At 38.9% G+C, this 23,688-nt stretch overlaps 1 protein-coding gene and 1 long non-coding RNA gene across 8 annotated transcripts in view; one reads left to right on the top strand and one right to left on the bottom strand.

Annotated features, from left to right (window-relative positions):
• Positions 1-3,454: 3,454 nt before the first annotated feature.
• On the top strand, positions 3,455-10,289 carry LOC137174927 (uncharacterized). Its single transcript, XR_010925503.1, has 3 exons — positions 3,455-4,852; positions 5,317-5,388; positions 9,445-10,289. It is a non-coding gene; the product is annotated as an uncharacterized lncRNA (long non-coding RNA).
• Positions 10,290-16,195: 5,906 nt separating this feature from the next.
• The window catches only part of exoc6b (exocyst complex component 6B), a 114,894-nt gene continuing 107,401 nt past the window's right edge, over positions 16,196-23,688 (bottom strand). For 3 of the 7 annotated variants that reach the window (XM_067580513.1, XM_067580517.1, XM_067580515.1), the window contains 3 exons: positions 22,713-22,825; positions 20,961-20,972; positions 16,196-19,976 (listed from right to left, as the gene is read on the bottom strand). In XM_067580513.1, the coding sequence (XP_067436614.1) occupies positions 19,850-19,976; positions 20,961-20,972; positions 22,713-22,825 (252 nt within the window). In that variant the 3' untranslated portion in view covers positions 16,196-19,849. The remainder of the gene's footprint in view (positions 19,977-20,960; positions 20,973-22,712; positions 22,826-23,688) is intronic. The other 4 variants (XM_067580514.1, XM_067580516.1, XR_010925516.1 and 1 more) reach the window with 3 other exon arrangements.

The raw sequence follows: 23,688 nt of genomic DNA, 5'->3' as shown, positions 1-23,688 counted from the left end.
GGCAGCTGCAGACCCATATGGTAATGAATATCCATACAAACACTACAATGACCTGGCAGAGCTGAGGAGGAGAACAACAACAGAACAACAGGAAAGCCACCGTGACGAGAAAACGAACAGAAACAGAAACATTAGCTGAATGAACTGAAACCTTGAAGCCACTCAGTTGTTACAGATGTGGCTAATGATTCATTTTACCAGGAAAGTTTTGCACATGGCAGTCTTTGTTTTGGATCACCAGAATGTGAATTAACTATGCTGCTAACGAACTATATCCCCATGTGCTTTTCTCAGTGTTAATAAACACTTTGTGAATGTCAGATTAATCAAGGCCGTAGCTGGTTTTGTGCCAACAGTGGCAGATCCAGACTCCAGAGTTCAGAGGAGGTCAACACTCTGGTTTTTATCCTACAAAATAATAATAACAGTGTGCAGTCCACTTTTTTCCAATGTCTATGGATTGAAAACCTGTGGCTTTTTAACTTTTGGGCACAACAACTTCTTTAAAAAACATGATAAAGGCTGAAACTGAACAGATTACGAATTCTAGATGTGATTTTAGTAGGAAGAAGAGAACTATCTGTGCTGGATTTGATGCCCAAAGGATATGGGGTCAGTGACTAAGTGTGGTTAAACGGTCCAGGATTTCATACAGATTCCTTGGACTAATTAAGTACAAAGTGGCCGTCCCCCCTCCTTGACAAATTTTCTGGATCGAGGCTTGTGGGAAGACTTCTGAGTAAAAGTAGGATGTGGTTTTTTTATGCTGCTCCTCAAGGTTGGTGTGCGACAACTTAATTAAGGCTTCACTTGATCAGAACTGTGTGTTTCCAGCCGTGGCTGCATGTCTGCAGGGGGAAGACAGAGGAGATGTCTCCGCCCGGATTTTTTTTTTTTTTAACAAAAAGCTGTTTCTGTCGACCGCAAGGTTGTGGGTTTGAACCCGCGGAATTTGACGGAAGGAAGTGAATGAGAAACATCAGATATGCCCTTGAGCAAGGCTGTAGTACTCAGGTTTTATACATCATCTTCTTGTTTTTTCTCTTTTTTTTTTTTTTTTGACTTCCCTGCCCAGACTCTCTGGCTGCTCTCATAGCACACTGGAAAGGCTGCTGTTCTGTCAGTCAGCTGTCCATTCGCAATAAAAACCCAACACTTTTTAAAGTGTCCAACTGAGTCTACTACTGCTTACATATCTGCTCTGTAAATCACTCGTCCAGTGTTCTCCTTTGAGAAGAAAATCAGACGCCAAAGGGGAGAAATTTATATTTTATATTCTGTAATTTCATGACTGTGCCCCCTAGGTTAAATGTTGATATAATACTCTGTTTAAGTAGTAGGCCTTATTCATATACAGCAAATTAAATCTTGAATGGAGCGATAAAGTGGCGTTCTGTCATCGGCAGAGCAGATGGTCACACTGAGCCTGATTGCATCCTGCTACTCAAGACTCTGAACAATATAAACATGAACACAAGTCCTGCACTTTAGCTCATTGAACGAGCCACCAAACAAACATTCATTGGAGAAAAGTGCATCACTAACGTTGGTTAGATGGCTAAATAGCTAATTAGCTGCTCAGCTGCAGCACATTAAACAGCATGTAAACATACCTGAAAAGGTCATTTCGGTGCTGGTTTGATTGTTGCTCTTCAAAATCCCTGTTAGCGACACTTTGACTGTTCCTGACTTGTAGCTACAGCGGTTTGTTTACTTTGTCACTGTTCGGTATGGTGTAACACCAGCAGCCTGCCAGCTAACGTCAATCAAACACAGACACTGACACGCCCGCAGCCGGATGAGACAAAAAGGAGCGTTTCTGATGTGATTTCCCCAAAGACCTTTTTTTCTTCATTCTATTATAAAACTATTAACAATCCATTCAAAAAACTAGTTGACATTATTTCTGACTGCAAAGAAGGATGATTAAATGTGATTTCAGTTGGATTTTAATGTCACCTGCACTGTTCTGTGCTGTCATTTATACTTAGTGCAGGTGAAGCTTACTTTACAATGTGTGCCATGTAGCAACTCAGTATTTTAATTTTAAACGTGTAGTTTTATGCACAGATCTGTGGAAGGTGACTGAAATTATATTACACTTAACAACAGTCAGATGACAGTATGAATAGTATTGCATGTGCGCTCATTTTTTGCTTTTTGTTCACAAGAAAATTTGCAAGATGAAACTGATTTCACTAGAGTACAATTGATGACGTCCACTGGAGGGACGGAGGTCTGTAGATTAAATGTCTGTAGTTCCTGAAGTGGGTTTTTTATGTTTTACAGGTTTTTTTGTTGTTGTTTTTATACCATATGTGTTTTCAGAGTTTCCTTTTTTTCAGTTTTTAATCATTTCAAGGTTTTTGGTGTGAGTTGTTTTCGTAGTCTTATAGTTTTCTGTTCACTTTCGAGCTGTGATTGCTTGACAGTTTTCATGAGTCTGTTAAGAAAAAAAGCTTTCTAAAAAGTCAAAACTTCATAATATAGCCTGATGGAAGTTATGTTGTGAGTCTGTGGTGTGTTCACACTGGCAAAATGACTAAACCAAGTGAAAAATGGCAATTTACATCTTAAAGTGTGCTACATTCAGACCTAACATTTACTGCTGTAGCTCAGAAAAAGAAGCAGGTTTGGTGACTAAATTTACTATTCACAGCAAAACTGTAAGCCCTGGTTTATGTTCAGCTCCACCTGTCACCATCAGATTATTTACAAACAGTGTCCTCTCATAGGTGAACACACCCATATTTGCTTACACAGTTTCCAGATGACAAAATGAAAATTTCGTGTTTGTAGGACATGACCCGACAACTGACTTTAATTTGTGTTACACAGCAAATCTGTGTCTCAGCTCGTGGGAATCTTTCGCTTCACCACTTTGTGATTTAAGATGAGGAGACAGGGATGTTTTGATAAAAACTCTAACTTGATGCAGAAAGAAAACAGACATGAAATGAAGTAATTATTATTTATGAAGAGCCACTGGCTCCATTTGTTGCGATTTCTCAGTCATTTAACCAAAAACTTGCTCCTCCTTTCAAGAGTCTTTGACATTTGGCTGTCAGAGACTCCACAGGGAACCATTACGCTACTGGTGGGAATGAAGAATGGTTTAAATTAAGAGAATATCTCTTTGTGTGAGAGGCACAGACAGGCCTTAATCCACTCTCATAAGCTGTCACGGGGACGTGCAATGACGCAACAAAACCGGGATGAACGTAGCTCCTTTGTTGTGACAAATAATCCTCTGATGAAGAAGATGCACGAGGAGAGAGAAAAAAGAAAAGTGATGCTGGAAAGACAGAGGAGCATATTTTACTGACAAAAATAACATGATATACGACGAGAACAAACGAGGCGTGGAGGGGAAAATGTGACGACATTGACGCCAAACGCGAGAAAGGGAAGAAACTCAACGTGTACTGTAGGTTTCTCTTGTACGGCACAGACAAATAACAAGGAACGAAAATGAATAAGACAAAAAATAAGTGGCAGAGACATGTTGAGAAACAGAAGACTGATGGTTTTGTCTCTTATTCCTTCAAATTAGCACTTAATCCTTTTTCCCCAACATGTTATTTTCTCCTTAACTCATCTCTTTTGGTTTCTTTCTTTCTCTCCGTTTCTTTCGTTCTCATTCCTTTCATCTCTGGTTTATTTCTTCTTCTGTCTCTTTTGCTCATCTGTCTTCCTTTCTTCCTCCTATTTGTCTTTTTTTTTTCTTTTCTTCTTTTAATGTTTAGCCTCTCTTAAATTGGTGCTACAGTATCAAGTTTTGATTTTAGCCACGCTGGTGGCACGGCTCTAGAGATGGCACCGCCACTCGCTCAGTCGACCGCTTTGATCCAGAGAGAAATATCTCAACTATTATCGAATGGATTGCCGTGAAATTTGGTACAGACATCCATGTCTCAGGATGAACTGCAATAACTTTGCTGATCCCTTAACTTTTAATCTAGCGCCAACATCAGTTTGAAATTTGCCCACGACTCCCAAACCTTCCAGCATCCCTTCACATCAGCCTCAGCTGTACTTTGTATTCGCTGCTTGTTAGCAAATGTTAGCATGTTAACTTTTTTTTAAATTTTTATTATTATTCTTCTCTCACTTTCGCCAGCACATTCTGATTGTGCGATCAATCAAATGAATTGTCACAGATCGGACGTTATATAATACGTGGAGATATTCCAACAGAACCCAATCTAGTGTTTATTTAGCCTTGAATAAAGAATTTTGGTTAAGTTCAGTGGAAAATTTTGGTCATGATTTTGCATACCTAAATGGCAAAAAAAAACAGCCAAACAGCTACTGCACATCAACCAGATAACCACATTTTGTGTTCTTTATGTGTGTGTTTGCCATGAAACCAGTTTTCTGTCTCTCTTTCTGCATTTATTGGGCACTTTCTATCCTTGATGGATGGTGTGGATTAGTGTCTGACATGGCGTCTGACCGCAGACTGGCATTTTACTGGGCAGCACCAAACAGCTCGTAACCTCGCTGCTCCACTCTCGTCTGTAAAACGTCTCTTGTGTGTCCTCGGGCTCAGATCTCCTGCTGACAGTCACACTGTTCGGTGCCAACGAGGCTGTGCACACATCCCGAGACTATTAGTCAGCACTACACGGGGGGGCGCAAAGCGTGTGTGTGTCCGTTTCCCACAAACATGAGGCACACAAGCATATAACATTGCCGTCTCTTTAGCTGTGTGAGACACACACTGCTGTTAATCAGGGGCTTATAAATAACACATGTAGCACCAGTTTCCCATGATGACACAACGCCGTTAGCTAGAAAGCACAGTTCATTAGGTCAACATGTGTTTGTCGAAGAGTGTGTGTAGCGTCAGGTGAGTTCATAATAACGGACGTGTGTGTGTGTATGTGTGTGTGTGTGTGTGTGTGTGTGTGTGAGTAGATTTGTGTCCGCCGGTATGACTCTGTGTTTGTGTTAAATCATGTTTACGAGTGTTTGTACCTGACTCAAGCAGTCATTTGGTTATTCGTACGTAAAGAGGCAAATAAAGACATCTGGGCTCAATGACTCAGCTCTGCGTATGTGTTTGTGTGTGTGTGTGTGTGTGTGTGTTTGTGTGTGTGTGTGTGTTTTCCTGCATTCTGTAACTCGTTTTCTGTCTTCGTCACCCATCCTTTAATCTTTTTCTCTTCTGACGCTCTTGCTGTGTTTCATCATCAGTGGTGGGAAAAGTTCAAACCCAGTTGTCTTGTAAAGAGTTACTAGTTAAGACCTCAATATTTCATTTTTTGGGAGGTTTTTTTTTGTAATTGCTGCCATTTTTCTCTCTTTTATTAGAGCACGTGCAAGACTTCTGAGGCAACAATCTGTCTAAAGAAGAAAGAAGAAGCTGTCACACTGTCACAACAGGTAATTACAGCCCTGAATCTGGACTAAAAGAAAGCTGCCAGGCAATAACATTTATAAAAGTTTTATAAGAGCCACGATCATGAATGTATTAAGAGAGCAGCTTTGCTACCAATTTGTCCAAAGTGGCGAAACCTCGGTAGTGCGACAAAGAAATTCCCCTGCGGCTGCAAAAAAGCTACCTTGAACTGAAAACTGAGTTCAATTTTTGTTGTGAATTTTTAGACCATTACGTTTTAATATTTGCAAAACTCTCCCCAGAGCCTTGAGAAGCGTCGACTTCTGAGGATATGCGTAACCAACACATGGAAGAAATGACATGTCCTGCATTCCTTCAGAGCGTCCTCACAGCTATCATACACATGCAAACACTTGATTAAAAGTACGTGTACCGCTCTGTGAAGCACACGTCATGTTCCACACGACGAGGACGCAAAACAGAAGGAAGAAAAGAATTTTTCTTTGGAAACTTATTTCTGTCGCTTTGTGGAGGATGACATCCGTTAATACGACACATCTTGCTCGGCCACTTGATCCGATTATGTTTTTTTAGAGGCTACTGCAGGTGTCTCGCGTGTGCTTTAAGAGCTGTACACAGTATAAAGACTGAAGCCGTGAAACAGAAGTCACCTGTGGAAGGAAGAACTACAACTAAAACTGTCCAGATAAATAAATAAATACTGCAACCTCTGAAATAATTAACATTTTTAACCTTTTTTCCACCTACTTTTAGCACTTACATCCTGCTAAAACAATGTAAAATTACATAAATATGAACATTCAGAGCATCCTGCCAGATCATCAATGTCATATATCCTTTAAATCCTGATGTCCGAACTCATTTTAAGGGTCTGACAATCAAAAAATAGGCCAACTATTTGAAATGTGGGGCGTTAAAGGGTTAAACAGATTTTTCTGGTCTCCCTAAAGCAATGCCAGCACTCTGAGCTGGAACGAACTGAAATGTTTTAAATTATCTAATATTTCACTGACATGTCAAGTGTTTCTAAACAGCTGATGATACAAAGAAACACAATGTTCTTAATACAGTACAAAGTAACTATAATAATGATAAGAGCAGGAACAAATTAGCAATAAACACAAGTTATTCTGCGTTCACCAGTGTTCCTCATTTCCCAGAAATCATAATGATAATCAGTTAGTCAGTTTCCCAGCTGGATAACTCTCTCTCTCTCTCTCTCTCTCTCTCTCTCTCTCTCTCTCTCTTGCGCTCTCTCTTTCTCTCTCTATACCTCACTTTTGCTCACGCACGTACACCACACACACACACACACACACACACACACATTTCCGAAATTTCCCCAGAGAGGTCTGTATCGAATCAGATCTAAAAGGCCAATTACAGTAATGCCGCCCGACACTAAAATGTTTTTGTATTCGCCGTGAATACCAGGGGGAAAAATTCAGCAAAAGTACACACACATGCACACATACACACACACACGCACACACACGCACACACATCATAACAATCCCAGAGCTATCAGGTCTCTGCTAAGCTTTAATAATGGGCTCCATTATAATTCAACTTTCTTCATATGTGGTCAGGAACAAAAAAGTAATGAAAAACTGGCAGGGCTTCACACACACACACACACACACACACACACACACACATACACACACACACACACACACACACAGTAGTCTGTCAGTAAGAGAGAGAATTTGCTGGTCAGGCCGCAGCTATTTTTGGGGAATATTAGTAAAACTCACTGTGGATGAAAATTGAAAGCGATGAAGAGATAGGAGATGGAAAAGTAGGGATGAGCAGATTCAGAGGAGCAAACCACAGGCATCCACACAGAGAGAGAGAGATTAATAATGTGGTTGTCCTATAGCTCAGAGGACATTTCCAGTTTTAAATCAAGTTACTTTAACAAATATTTTCTGGTGTCTTCAAGTGCTGTTAGGAAAACTCAGTTTCCAAGTCGTAAAAAATGAATTCTCACTTGATATTTCAGGCTAAAAAAGCTGAAAAGCTCTAAAAACTCACTTTTAAAGTCAGTTTTAACTAAAATTCAGCTCTTAGTCTGATAATTTTATTTTTTGTCTTTTATTCTCTTTTACATTTGTTTTCTACTTTTAACACTGTGTCTCTCCTGCTGCTCTGTTGTTGTGTTTAACTTCTTTTTCCTCTAATTTGTATATCTATGTAAAGCGTCTTTTAATTTAAACACACACACATTTAATGCTCATGTGTACTAATTACTTCCAGACATAAATTAAAAAGGTTATATGGTGGCCAGCTGAGACAAAGTTAGAAAGCAAAGCAAAAGTCAAAATCTGTACCGTTGTGCAATCATAGCCTGGACATAGCAAACATAATTATACTGTAGGCCTGTCAAGATTTGGATTTACACATTTAAGAAGTGTGCACGGGGATTTAATAAGAGCGATACTCCATATTTTAAGAGTTTAGAGGATGGTGTTTTCTTATTAGCTTTAACAAAACCAAAAACTAAAGTATAAGGATGGATTAAACAGTTTGTCTGCTCTAACATAAGCTGCAAACATTAGCATGCCCTGCTAACTATTACTACCTAAAGTAGTTACCTTGCATTATTTCTAAAGACACAGAGTTCAGGCTAATGTTAGCGGCTCTGTCCTTTCCTTTACTCGGTTTGAGGAAGTTTACATGCCAGAAACTCCTGCCAAACTTGCATTAGATAGCGTTACATTTGCCAAATTCATCTGATAGTCCTCCTCCTGAAACATGCCGTCTGAGAATTAAAACATTAAAGCATAAACTTAACTTCTGTGTTGCTTGTCCAAAAGATAAGGGTTCTGTTAGAACAAATAACATGTTTATTACATTTTTATTTATAATACTGCAGGGTTAACCAACTGCATTACATGAACAATGCTAACTAGCTTTAGCTGATCAAATTTGCTGGTGACAGTTGTTTAAAATTTTAGACGACAAAATCCACAGTTGTCAGCTAGAAGTAAGAAGCTGCTGTTGTATGAATTCAAGTAAAATAAATCTAGCAGCACAAATAAATGTGTGTATATTAGTTATCTAGTTACATAACTTAGAGTTGAACATTTAAACATGAATGCAATATAAGCTGGAAGGAGAAAAAGACAAATTTAGACTGAAAAAGAGAAAAAAATAGATGAATCAGAGCATGAAAACATGAAGAAATGGAAGGGAAAACACAACGAAAGAGTGAAGAATACAGAGATTTCTACTCAGGTTTTACACTTTATTTTGTTAATATTTATTAGTACTATTCTAGCAGTATCTTAGTTGAATATCAGGAATAGTGAGACAAAGGCAAAAAAAGGGAAGAAAAAGCAAAAACACAAAAGTGAAAACAGTAACTGAGATTTGAGGAAGAGTGAAGTAAAAGTAGAAAAATTTGAAATAAAAAGATCAAACTACATGTGTGTTTTAATCTGAAAATGTAATGACTTAAGAGAGAGAGAGAGTGAAAGTTACGAACACACACACACCCACACACACCCACACCCACACACACACACACACAGTGGGTGTTTCTATAACCTTTGACCCCTCAGGCTCATCAATAACCAGGAGGCGAGGAGAAGTGTGTGTGCTGTCTCATTCGTCTTCATTAGACCTCTGTGTGTGTGCGTGTGTGTGTGTGTGTGTGTGTGTGTTTGGTACGGCAGCGTCGTCGTCATGCACACACAAGTTTCAGCGGATACACACACACGCAGGGTTCGTTCATTCATTCAGGAAACAGTTTGTTAAGGAATTAAAAAAACAAAACAAAATGTAAGTAGTTAATTTGAACATATAACTTGTGTTTATGGTAATTTTGTGGCTTTCGGGCCTTTTTTTTTAAAGGTCAAAGCTTAACCGGCTTTTCATTTACACACACACACACACACACACACACGAAAAAAAAAAACACTTCAGAAAAACACACACGCACAAAGATAAACCATGTATTGTGCCAGTTTTGTTTTATATCTTTTTATCATCCCTGCATCTCCCTTCGGGAGGAAGGAAAGTTAAAACACTGATATCTGATGGACTGATTATTTAACTCTCTATCACACACACAGGAGCCAGACGGTATGCAAACCAGACCCCAAACCAGGAAGCTGATGTTGGCGTTGAAAGCTTCACCGCCATGTACGTGCGGACTGAATGACACTGGCAGAGACAACAACAACTTCCACTCGCTCTTTTTCTCTCCTCAGCTCACTGCAAACGTTTTTCCCTCAACGGCATCAAAACAACATTCACCATCTGAGTTTCTATCTGACGCATTTTCACGCAAACAAACTAATTCTTAACAGGTCGGGAGGATGCGTAAGGCATTGCAAAAGTGACAAGATTAGATATATTAAGAAATAGTCAGCACGCATACTAATACTGTGTGTGTGCTTGCAAAACGAAAGAGCTGCTCACAGCTGGAAAAAATTTAAAGTATATTGCACAACATTGGTGAGACAGCTCCAGGTAGATCTCGGAAAACATAAAAAAAAATAAAAAAAAGTATTAAATATTTGGAAAAACAACAATAATTGTCAAGTTCAAGTGGAAGAGACATTCCAAAGTGGCATTTTTATACGATTTCCTGTAAAGTATGTCGATTTCTTGTATACTCACTGCAAAAACAGCCTATAAAGATTTAATTATAGCGATTAGCTTATATTTTATACAATTAGTATGTACTGAGGTATTGGTTGTTAAACTGCTATTGAAACACAGCATTCTTCTTTTATGCTGTAAAGATTTCCCTCTAAAATCAGGCTTATATATACACAAGTCTTGATATTGCACCTGTTTACGCTAATTGAACAAATGTGTTATTTTTCGTCTTGTTTTTACTTGATATTTTTAATGTTTCCAAGACAAAACAAAAATGAGAATCAAAGAAACAAAAACCACAGCAATAATCATAATAGACTAATAAACAGTAGATGCAAATACAGATAAGTAAAGATACAGTTTTCTATAATTTTCGTGATGTCATTGGTAAGAATAATATGTCAGTTATGACCACTTAAGCATGAAAAATATAGTGTATATCGCTATTAAAGCTCCACTTTTAGCCTTAATTTAGTTTCACACTTACTTAAAGTCTCACAGAGCCACAAAAGTAAAATTATAAACTTAAGAAAACACAAAAAGACATGAGAACATGTAAATAATTAGTCAGTGAGGATACAGACTGTAACTGCGGTTTGTTATTACTGCCGTTGCTTCTCGTACGAAGGAAGAAAACAAGACTCGTGTCCTCTTTCTCCTCTTTCACCTGCCGTTCAGCTCACAGTGGTTTGTGTTTTGGAGGAAGTTATTCTGGTTTGTTATACAATGACTTCCTGTTTCTATAGTTAGCTGTTCCTTGTCTGCTAGAACACACTATCAAACCTGAGCATCACACACACACACACACACAGACACAAACACACACATACACAAAGTGATCTGATTAAAAAAGGCATAAAGATGAACAGATAGTGTGTGGTGGTGAGTGTGTGAGAGAAACACTGATAATAGAGGAGATACTTTTGCTGGTGTGTGTGTGTGTGTTTGTGTGTGTGTGTGTATGCATGTATGTGTGTGTGGTCCTCCACTGACCTCTCATAACCCAAGGATGACCTTGGATGACCTCTCACCTCTGCGAGTCACAGAGAGATCAGAAAGCAGCGGCGTTAGACCAGAAAACGAGATCAAATGAACAAAAAAACTTTAAAAAACTAATACATGAGGAAGTATAAATGTTATATATGTTTAACAGAGTTTTATTTCACACTTTTTACGATCTATGTGAGAAAAAAACATAGAGGACTGGCATGTTGAGACATGTTTAGACAAGTTTAGAGGCAAAAACAGATGACTTGAAACAGGCTGAAATGAAGAAGTCATGAAGTGAAATGTAACATAATTAAATGATGTTTAACAACTGTTACTTGTAGAGTTAAGAGATCAATTTAAGACATTTAAAGATTATTTAACCTGCAGAATCAGAAAAGAGGTTTTGATATAACTTTCTCATAAGGCACCTTTAATAAAGAGTTTATAATTTGTTACTAATGGTTTTACTGGTGGTTTATGAATAATGTACTGATGCTAATCTATTATAAGACATTAATAAGAACAACTTTTGGGTTGCCAGGTTGTGAAAAACCCCTTTGACTAGATTTGATCCTTTATATTTGGTAGATTCAAGACTCAAGAAGTTTGAATTCATGAAAAAAAGAGCTAAAATAAATTTAAATTTTAAATTTTAAAGATTAAAATCACAAAAAATTACAAAATTACATATAAGTTCAAGTATTGCACAGCTTAGTATTGTGCAAAAAAGACGCAATCCTGAGCAACAGGTCATAAAGTATACTACATTATTGCAAATATTGCAAATAACAGTGTGTTGAAAATACAGATAACTGTGTTCAACGTTCAGTCAGAGTGATCGGAGGAGAGCAGTGTACAAGGGAGTTATTCATGAGCCTGATGGCCTGGTGGATAGAAGCTGTTTGCCAGCCTTGTTCTGGATTTCACGTCTCTGTAGCATCTGCCTGAAGAGGCTGTGTTGAGGGTGTGTACTGTCCTTGATGATGTTGGTTATAATACTGTTTAAAATGTTGATAATCATTAATAAATGAGTTGTTGGTGAGCAGATATTAGTCCAGATCCTCAATCCATCGTTTTCTGGAAGGTAAGAGATCACATATCCAATTTCCAACCTGGCAACTCAAACATTATTCTTATTAATGGAACCTAAATCTTCTATAAAAGGGGGACTTATTCGAATGTGTTACCAAAGTTTTAGATTCAAAAGCACCAATTACTGAGTAAATTCTTCAAGTAACTGCGGTATTTCTGGTTAAATTGTGAAAATGTTAGGAGATCCTTTAAAAAACAAATTCTAGGATTGACACCAAAAACCATTAATTTGTTCCTTAGTTTAGAGCTTTGTCTTAAACTTTACACCAAACTTCATTAAATTTATTGGTGAAAAAACTCGAAGGAACACAACACACGTATTGTAGCGACACGCTGTCTCGCAAAGCACAATGGAAAAACCACCCCGATGCATTAATTTCAACAATGGGGATCGACGTTTCCGCCAACTGTCTCCAGGATGAAAGAAAAGGCAGTTTGCCAAAACTTCATTTGTTTTTTATTTAAATTTATTGACCAGTTTTCGAATTATCCTCACAAATATTTGAAACAAATACCACCTCCTTGGGTGGAGATCATAACCAAATCTATCATTTTATCGTCACATTTTTGGACAACTGCTACTAAAGTCTCAGTTTTAGTAGCAGTTTTGAAAAGGTTTTCACACACAGAGCCATAAATCAAATCTATATGAGGCTGCTTTATCCAAGCTCTTGATGTGTTTGGCTCTTCTTAAAAAGACAAAAGACAGCAGAGGAAACGCGAAGATTGTTTTATTGGAGTCTGGATGCTCATGTGTGTGTGTGTGCGTGCGCATGCGTGTGTGTGTGTGTGTATTTGAAAGAGAGATCTGTTTCTTCTCACACTTGCCAGACCACATGAATCTGAGACACACCGCTGTCAAAGGAGTAATAATGAGATAACACACACACACACACACACACACACATATATACACGCGCTGCAGCTTGCACGTTGTTATCGCACTGTAACACACATCTTGTAATACTCAAAGTGTGTGTGTGTGTGTGTGTGCGTAGAGGAGAGGGAGGGACAAACGTAAGGCAGCATGAGAGGAGCATGAAAGTGAGAGGAAATCCTTGAACTTTCATCTCTCTTTCGCTGCCAATCCTCCTCTTATTTCTCTCCAGTTCTTCGGTTTCCTTCATCTTCATCTTTCAAAGCTAATATTTCTTGCAATTTATCACATGTGAATTGCAGTACAAGGAGTCCCCGCACACTAGAATAACAGCCATCCCTTTAAATTTTATCAGCAACGTTTGGACCTTCCTCAGGCAAAATGAGACATATATATATGTAACAAAATGATCAGTGACATTATAATAATATGTATGTAATAATGTGTCAAGATGATCTTATCACAAGGAAAATGTTGAGGTGGGAACATTTACACAGCAGCAGTTCTAATATGTTTATAGAAAATACAAAGCCTAGACAAGACAAGTCTTATTTATGGTATTAAACTTACATCAGTACAAGCAGATATATCGTTGATATACAGCGAGTAGTAAAATTAGTCAGTTTTACTTCAGTATTTCCATTTTATGTCACTTTATACGTCTCCTTCAGTACATTTCAGTGCAAAATATTGCTCCGCTACATTTATTATAGTTACTTTGCAGATAAAAATGTTCCAAAAAAGCTTATAAAATATGATGCACTGTTAGAGATCCATGGACAATCCTGCAATTTACAGTTTATTATAGTCCATGACTTTTACAGTATATATTCAGTATTAGTTTAGTCTCTATTTTATTTTATCTATACATCTGTACATGCATCGCCGTCTATGCTAAACACGTCAAAGTTCCAAAACTTGAGGTGAACGTGTGTAAAAATGCTCCCTGACATTCAAAAGTCACTGCTTCGATCTGCTCTGAATGCTTCGTTTGCAAAGTTACCTCTACTTCCTCCTGGTGATGATGTCAGATTGTTCGTGCGTGCCCACAAATGTTGGTAGCCTTTGTCGCTAAGGTCGTTGCTAAGGCTGTTCCACAGGTTGTTCACGTTGTCCACTTGCATATTTCGGATCAGATTTCGGCTCAAACGTGTGCGGATATATTTGAGAAGTTTCCATTTCGAGTAAAGAACGAAAAAAAGATGCGAAATCCCACTACTGTAGTTTGTTGCTGGCCAATCAGAACAGAGTGTGTTCATCAGGAGGCGGGGCCTTAAAGAGACAGCCTCTGTCTGAAACAGGCCGTTTCAGACAGAGGCTGAACTGAGGGGCTGCATAAAGGGCCAGTATAAGATAAATAAGGAGTTTTTTGAGCTGTAAATCATGCAAAGATACTCCAGTAGAGCCCCAGAATATAAATATAGATACATGTGTTATATGATATATGATATATGATACGTCCCCTTTAAGTAAAGCATCTTAATACTTCTTCCACCACTGTTGACCTGATGTAATAATCCATAAATATTACTGTGATTTGAACGAGGTTGAGAATGACTGCCTATTTCATCATGATCTTAAGAGTGTAAATGTTCACATTCCAGTCTGTAGACATGACAGATGAATGTAGATTACAGTACAGGCTCACATACAAGCTCAGCTGCTGACTCAAAAGTCTCACAAAGAAACACCTGGATTAAGCGAAACTCAGCGTGAATGATGCAGCAGACAGCTCACAGCCATCTGTGTACAGTAATAACATCTGTACTGTAGAGATTTGTTTTCAAAAAATTTAAAAAACTTGAGAACCAGACAGTGACCTTCACTAAGTCGAGCATTAAGAGGAACTAAAATCTGCGGTCAGCTATTTCTCAAGGGGTGATAAAGTGACCGCTCACTGACTCATTACTGACTCAGGCTGACTTTGGGTCAGGAAGGGTTAAGATGACACAGAACAGAAAGAAAAGACGAGGGGGGGTGGGGGGGGAGGAGGTTTTTTTAATGGATGTTTCAGGAAAATGTTCGAAAGTGGAAAAGTACAATAGAAGAGAGAGTTCAAAAAGTTCAGTAAAGGCATAAAAAAAAAAACAAAAAAAAAAAACAGAGAAAGCGGAAAGGGAGAAGGAGGTATTTGTGAGGCATCTCTAAGCTTTGAGCGCTCCACCGCTTCTCTATAGGCTGCTGGAACACACACACACACACACACACACACACACACACACACACACACACCCACACACACACACAAAACCAGAGAGTCAGCCGAGGAAACCTGGAGCACGCAGAGAGTTTGTGTTGCTTTGGATTCGCGTCGCTACCCTCCAATGAACAAGCGTACACGCACACACACACACACACACACACCTCCCACCTGCAGCGCCAACACACACACACACACACACTCAAAAGTTCTCGTTAATCACATCCCTCACAGGAGACATCCCCGCTGTCTGAAAGGTCAAAGTTCACCGTGATGAGAGAGACAGAGAGAGAGAGAGAGGAGGGAAGAAAAAAGAGTTTGGGATAAATTTTAACCTATTTTTTCTTGTTTTATCAGCTGTTGTAAGAATATAAAACACTTCCTGTCGTCTCTCTGTAGGTTGAGACTGCAGGAGGTGAAATAAGCTTGTTTCAGGTAACTAAGTGCATCCACTCAAGTACAATTTTATGGTTCTTTACTTCTTGTTATGCTAAATTTCAGAGGAAAACATATATATTTATACTCTGTTATGCTTATTTGAGAGCTTTAATTACTTAAGCAGCCAGCAGGGTTATTTAATAACTGATGTTAACGCATATTTATTGGTCTCGTGATACCAGACAATCGGAGATCTCTCCCTACGGGTCGTCTGGGGATTTCTAAAAGCACAATAGTAGTTGCTTGAACGGCCGGCGGCGAGTCCAGCCGCTGACAAGCCTACGCCCTTTTACATTTTATCGAGGACACACCTTACCAGAAATGATGCTTTCCTCCCATTCTCCTCTGTAGTGAACTGCAGGTCACCGCTGCCAATATAAAGGGCCGCCAGAAAGACTTTGGATTGCAGGTTTTTTTTTTGTCTCAAATCAGTTTTAAAATCGAAAGCTCAGTTTCTACTTGAGCGACTTGTGAGTCTTCCTATTTATATGCAACATATTATATGATTAGCTACTGCTAATGCTAGCTTCTACTGCATAAATTACAATATACGCACTGAAAGATGCATTAGAACAAACATGATCAATGATTAGATTATCAAATAACAGTCCGGACAACAATATTCTCAACAGTTTTCCATTTATTCCGTATTTGTCTGTTGGCATTTGTTGCAACTTTATTAGTATTTTACTTTTTTTTGTTCATTCATTAGTGGTTTAATACAACAGCTTGTACAGTGCTTCTGTCTCAATAAAGATTTCTGCTTACAAAATACAAAACAAAAAAAAAAAAAACAGAGACAACATCTGCGGTGTGAGGACTCGTGGACGTGAGTAAAAAAAGGTCAGAGTAACGCAGGTGACCGGAGGGGGTTTGTCAGCCAGTAACACTTTCGTTTAATACTTCCACGCTGCTCTTAAGCAAGGCGTTGAACAGGTGGAGCGGCTTATTAGCAGTAAACGCAGTAACAACGACACTAAAATGTCCAAAAATCCTGCAGCTAAAGTTTGTAGAGATGAAGATCAACTAACGAGGACTGAAAAAACTCAACAGTCAGATCTTATAGTTGAGAGAAAACTTCCTTAATTACATCACAATTATCAAACATGGATGTCATGGTTACAAAACAATCCAATTTATACAACAGGCTAATATACTTGAGTATTATATTGAGTAAGCAGAGCTGCAGCAATTTCATCAGCAATCAATATAATCATTTTTTAAAAGGAAAAATGCCACAAATTTGCTTCTCAAATGTGACGATTTCAAGCTTTTTTGTGTAATACATGATAATAAACTAGATTTTAGACTGTTGATCAGACAAAACAAGACATCCAAAGACATTTTTCACTATTTTCGTACATTTTCTAGACAAGTCGATTAATAAATCCATTGAGAAAATAACCGCTAGATCGTCCCATAATGAAAATAATCGTTAGTTGCTGCCTTAGATAAAAGCAAACAGCACATTTTTAGTGTATAACAACTGTCATAGAACAGAAAATGTAACAAAAAGACCTCCAGTATACCATGAGATGTGGTAGAAATCTCAAGAAAAAGCTCTTAAATGGACTTTTCGAGTTGAGATTTTTACTGTAAATGCAGTGCAGTGTTCAGTAAACTGCGTCCAGAGTCCAAACAACCGACAACGTTGCTGCTTTATTGGCAGGAAACAAACAAGAAAAACAGCAAAGGCACATTCAATAACGACGGCCCCCGTTCCCTTACTAACACCTAAAAAAAAAAAAAAAATACACAGCTAAGGATGGATGAAAAAAACAACAACACACACACACACACACACATCTGTATAAATGCACATACTTGAATTCACAGTGTCCGCATGCACACGTGAACACAAATAAAATACACATGATGTCGCTCAATAAAAACCAAACAAACTGATCAAATTTCCTCCTTTGTGGAACAGAGAGGAAGCAGAAGACTTAAGTTCCCTTCTGACACACACACACACACACACACACACACACATCGCAGGTTTGAATCCCTTTATCAAGCGCCATGATTAACACACACACACACACACACACACTAACACACACACATAAATTGCTGCAGTTTCCAATGCTATTATTGCACCCAAAGTTCAAGAAAAAAAAAAGCAACAAAAAGAGCGAAAAAGACCCATATTAGTTTAAAAAAAAAAACAACAACTAGTGTGAATGAAATTATGTGCTGTGCTTTATCTAAACAAATGACACACATTCAGACCCAAACGACAGCTTGGCATATGGAAGACATATACGTGTTGTGTGTTCGGCATTAGTACGATGGTTTTTCTGTCTCTTTCTAGTCATACACTTTTTATATAGCGGCTGCCAGATCAAGGGGGGCATCACATCCCCCTTCTTTAAGACCCAGTTCTTTATACAAGAAAATCAAGTTTTACTGAGAGGAGGGTTGGGTTGCCATGTTTTGGACCCCATCCCTCCTTTTTTATAAAAACACTCACTGTGCTGTTAAGGGGGAAGATAGAATAAGGTTGCCAGATCTGAGCATCAGAGTCGCCCGTTCAAGTGTTCGCAGGTTGAAGTGAGAGGAGGGGAAACGGGTTGCCATGTTGCATCGTTATGTTTGTTCGCCCTGCTGATATCCGCGGACTCGATTTACAACATCTACAACCTAAAATGACATCCCTCCCGCCACGGAAGACGACCTCTTGCTCTCTCTCTCTCTCTCTCTCTATCTGATGTACATTCAATTCGTTCTGTTTTTTGTGCCTCAGTGAGAGGGAGAGCAATGTGGAAGACATTAAAAAAAAAAGGTTGAGAAACAGAGAAAGCTGGAAGAATAAACGCAAGTTCTCTAGAAAAATAACTCACATTAGGTTCACGCACACAATTCCCATAATTCCCATTATAATCTATTGTTACTCACCAGCTACGGACTAAAAAAATATGAACCTGTTTTCCCACCGCGCAGACCTACAAACACGTCTTATGACGAGGCCTGATAGCGTCCAGCGACTGAAGCAACACGTTGAGCAACAAACTCCTTACGGACGCCGGAAGATTTCTTAGAAACATAAAACAAGAAAAACTGTGTAGACGTATTATTCATAATGTGGTTTTCATTACTTATATCCTCACTATTCTTGTCTGTTTTGCTCCGTAATGACACTTACGTACTTTTATCGTCTGGTACTACATGATTAAATCTTATAATATAACTAATGATGCTATTATTTGCTTGTTTGTCACAAGTCAGAAATCTCAGTTGCCTTCAAAATCAAGTTTAATTAAGGATAAAACTGGTGATATTCTATATTTTTTCTCATTATTAAAAGGACAAATCCCATTAAAAAAAGACTCAAACCTGCTGATTCCTCCTGAAGATCTTTTTAAAAAAACTGTCAGAAATATATATATATATAGTTTCATTTTTAAAAAGGCTCAGTCATTTGTCTAAGACAGCTGTAGTTTTTTAGTAAACTGTGTGTCGTTGGGGACTATTTTCAGCTGTGGATTAATACACATTTGGTGCTCCAGTTGAGTATTTCCTGCAGCAACAACAACGGAGCTCTATTGATAAGAGGAATAACATATTTTTTGGTCTTTTCATGGGATTTGTTGACAATAAGAAATATACAGAATATCACCAGATTTATTCTTTAATGTCAGCTGGCAGGAAGAGTCGGCGTCACATTTGGTTACATCTCATCTTCAAGGTCTGTTCGATGGACGTTGTTTTTTTGAAGGAAAACCAGTAAGATCGCTCGGTTCATATCCAGAGAACTGGACGTGAAACTGAAGCCATCAAAAGACAGATTTCTCTTTTTAAAGGGAGAGACGTAGGAGAGTTTATAACATCCTCTCAGTCTCAACCAGACTAACCAGTAAGATCATTCAGTCTCACAACCAGAATAACCAGTAGGATCATTTCAGTCGAGGCCAGATAACCAGCAGCAGTGTTTTAGTGGGTTAGCAGGAGGAGGAAGTGATACTTGTTTTAGCTCCAGCACTCAAAGACGCTCCAGCCTTTTAAGATTATGTCGCTTATTCCAGAAATCAAATCAACCAATCAGATTGCACATTATGAGCTCGTTCCAGCCTTCGATTGGTTGTTAACGGTGACCGACGGGTGTGGTTGTCGGAAGGAAGTCCAGTGACGTTAAGGTGCATAGATCAGCCAGTGGTCGGGTCGGAGGTGCTGAACAGACCGATGAGGATGGTTTTTTAAATGAGCCAATCGGACGGTCGGCTTTCAGGCCCGCCGCCGCCGCCGCCGGCCGACCGGGCCAATCTGACGCGGCGCTCTAGGTGTGGTGCTGTGCGATGAGGTTGCGTAGCTGTTTGATGATGGTGTCGATGAGTTTCTGTCTGTCTCTGTCCGTCTTCCTGAACTGGGCGAAGACGTTGTTCTTCCTGCTCGTCTCCCTCATCCTGGAGATAAGGAAGGACAGATGGAGATACGGAGGGAGCGAAAGGATAAATAAGGGCGGAAGCGAAAGGAATGAGAGGAAGAAAAAAAAAAAAAATTAGAGAATAAACAAGGATGAAGAGGAATTTAGTATTTTACATTCTCAGTGTTTAAAATGCTGTGAGTTCATCTGATGCATTCAGGAAAACACAGTTTAGTCTGAGCATGCTCAGTACAGACACACACACAGCTCTGCTACGGTCACCTGTTAAAGAAGAAAGAGACGTTTAAAGCTTGGTGTGTGTGTGTCACATGAGACAGTGTGTGTGTGTGTGTGTGTTTTGTCGCAGAACGCTGGATTGTTATGGACCTCCAGGAAGTTCAGGGGTTCCAGCAGACCAGACAAGAACCAGCAGGGGTGCTTCCTCCTGGGGACAGACAGAGAGAGAGAGAGAGAGAGAGAGAGACCACCGAGTCTCTGGTAGCTCCGGAGAGAAAACGCTGACCCCGATTAAGGAAGGTCAACCGTACTGTACTGAACAATAGACGGGATCATACGACTCTGAGTGTGTGTGTGCGTGTCTAGAGTCTTGAAAATTGTGTGTATTTAAGATCTGTGTGAGAACATTCATAGGAAGAAACTCACAAACTCAGATCATAACCTTTACTGTGAATGCAGGTAGTGTGTTTTCATGCAGGTTGTGTGCATGTGTGGTTATCACTCTCATACACTGATAAACTGATGGTACACTGATACATGATGTGGGTGTTGTTGTAGTGATAACATCCTATTGTCAACAGCCACAGCGATAAACATCAGTATCACCACAACACGAGTCTAATTTTTCACTCACTGATGAGAATGTGTGCGTGCGTTTGGATAACCGTATGAATATTATTTATCTTTCTTGCGCATACACAACTTTTAGTAGTCGTCTGAGTAATCTTTATACATGCACACACACACACACACACACACACACGCAGAGAGCAGAGACGATACTCACGGCTTAAATAACCTGTCAAAACACGACAGAAAAGGACAGACAGGAGATACAGAAGAGCAGTTGAGATGGAGGTAAAGAGTGATTGGCTTCCTCCAGTCGTGCTTTGATGTAGATGTAGGGCAGCAAATGATTCCCACTATCACTAATAATAATGATAATAATAATAATAATAATGATCTGTTGACTTGAAATATGCTTATTTGCTTATTTCAAAATGGTAAAATGAGGAAAAAATTGACATCAATCTCATGTTTGTGTGAGCTGGTTAGCCTAGCTTAGCATAACGACTGGAAGGCAACAGGAAACGAGTAGCCTGGTTTTGTTTACACTCCTCTAAAGCTGGAGACACATTGTCAATATACGATCCGATCGCCAATTGGCACGAACCTATCTAGAGCTGCACTAACGATTATTTTCATTGTCGGTTAATCAATTAGTTGTTTGGTCAAAAAATGTCTTGTTTGGTCCCGACCAACAGTCAATAACTCAAAGACATTCAGTTTCCTGTCATAGAAACCAGAAAATATTCACATTTGAGAAGCTGGAATCAGAGAATTTGGACATTTTTTTTCTTAAAATATGACTCTAAACACTTAATTGATTACCAAAATGGTTTGCGACTAATTAAATAATCATTGCAGCTCTAAGTGTATCTAGTTTGTCTAATTGAAATGTAAGTTTTGGAGCTTTTTCTCCATATTTTATCCATCTGCCCAGCTTCTCTGGCTATAGCACGGGTTGCCAGATAACATTGGTGGACACAGGTTTTGATCTCTGTAAAGGCATGATGGTACCAAACCTGGCAACCTCATAGGTAAATATGTGACTTTTAAGTGTATTGATAATGTGCTGTGTTGCTCCTCAGGCTCTGTGGGCCTCCCTAGACCCTCCTCCTCCTCCTTCGTGCTATTGGCTGCTGCATCTGGGGACCTGCAGCCAATCGCTGCCCATCTGGGGTCATATAAATGCTGAGGAGCTGGCCCACTTGGTCACTTCTAACACCCAGAGATGTGAGACTAGATCTGTTTTGTCAGGATTCAGTCCGTAGCTCTGTTGTATGTTGTTTCCAGGTGATTCTTGTTTTGCTTCATCATCTTAATTTATTGTTTTTTAGAGAGCTGTTGTTTTCTCCTGCTTTTGTGTGTTGATTGGAAGTTACCTTTAGTATTATATTCTTTTATTTTGGGGTTATCCATCTTGTATTTGTGGTTTTGTTTCTATTTAGTGCTGGTTGGTTTAGTTATTTTGGCTGCAGGGCTCCTTTAAATCAAACTTTTGCTTCTAAAAGAGAGAAAATCTGAACAAATTGACTCCTCATATCGTTCATCTAGTTCATGTTAGTCCTCTAACCTCCATTGGGTTGGGGTATTTTTTTAAAACTTTGGACAGCTTGCCGTTTCCCCCCCATGTTTCCAGTCTTTATGCTAAGCTAGGCTAACCACCTTCTGACTCTACAGACATGAGAGTGGTATCAATTTACTCATCTAACTCCTAGACAGAAAGCCAATAAGCACATTTACCAAAAAACTATTTTTCCAATCTATCAATCAATATAATGCCCATCACAGGGTGATGTCTTTGTACTTCTTGTTTTGTGGGACCAACTGCCCAAAGATACTCAATTCCCAAATTTAACTTTAATAGATACAAAAAGTGGAGAAACCAGGAACATAATAACAGTACAATAGATGAAAAGGACAGAAGAAAGAGTGAAAAATCGACACATTAGTGGATGAATGAAGGGTAACTCACTTCTCCAGCAGGGCCAGTGCAGTGTGTGGGTTGACTCTCAGGTATTTGCAGGTGGGTTTGCCGTAGTCAGCCAGGTAGGTCGACCAATCCCATTGCGTGAACAGTTCCAGCAACTAGATAAAAAGACACAGAGAGAGAGAGAGAGAGAGACGTGAATGAAAAAGCTGTTTACTTACTTTTTGGGGAGATGAAATGATCCGTTGAGCATTGAGAACATAAACACCGACAACACCCAGCAGATCGTTTGGCTCCAACGCCACACGCTAACACGACAACATGTTGAGTCAGATTCAGTAACCATTTAGCAGGAAATTCAGAAGTTGTGGGAGCATCAAAGCTAAAGAAATATGGTAAGAAATCTCAAATGCTGTGACTGAATCTGGCAGTTTTGTAAAAATTTATAAAGCTATGATATGATCATGTTTCCAGAACCAAATGTTTGTCTTAAGTGGTTTTAGTCTGAGCAGCAGCCAAAATTAAAAAAAACTCTGTTTTATTATGATATAAAACATTAAAAAGCAACAAATTTGTGAAGCTGTAACCAACAAATGTTTGTTTTTCCCCCTTTACTTGATAAATTATCACATTAAAACTTATATCTTCCCTGATGTGTTTATGTTTTCTTTGTTTTTATTCTTCATATATCTTTGATAATATGAATACAGTTTATTATTATTATTAAAGTAGAGGTAATGTGCACTTCTTGGGCTTTTTTTCCTTTCCCTGTAGGATGACCCTGATGAAGGCCGCAAGCCGAAACACGTCGGTCAACTAATAAAGTTGTTCTTCATACTACAAGTGTTGCTGGAGTTTTTCATTTCCCTGTAAACCATGTTCTCTCTAAACCTGATGCTCTTTGTAAAAAACTTTAAAGACAGAAGACAATTTCATTTAGCGGACGTTTATCCAAAGCAACGGAGGTGTTCGCTAAAGAACTGGGTCTTCAGTCTTTTCTTAAAGATTGACTCTGTTGGAG

This window comes from Thunnus thynnus, chromosome 22 (genome assembly GCF_963924715.1).
Source record: "Thunnus thynnus chromosome 22, fThuThy2.1, whole genome shotgun sequence".
Taxonomy (NCBI): Eukaryota; Metazoa; Chordata; class Actinopteri; order Scombriformes; family Scombridae; genus Thunnus; species Thunnus thynnus.
Note: the sequence above shows the minus strand (reverse complement) of the source record. Positions and strands in the feature narration are given on the sequence as shown.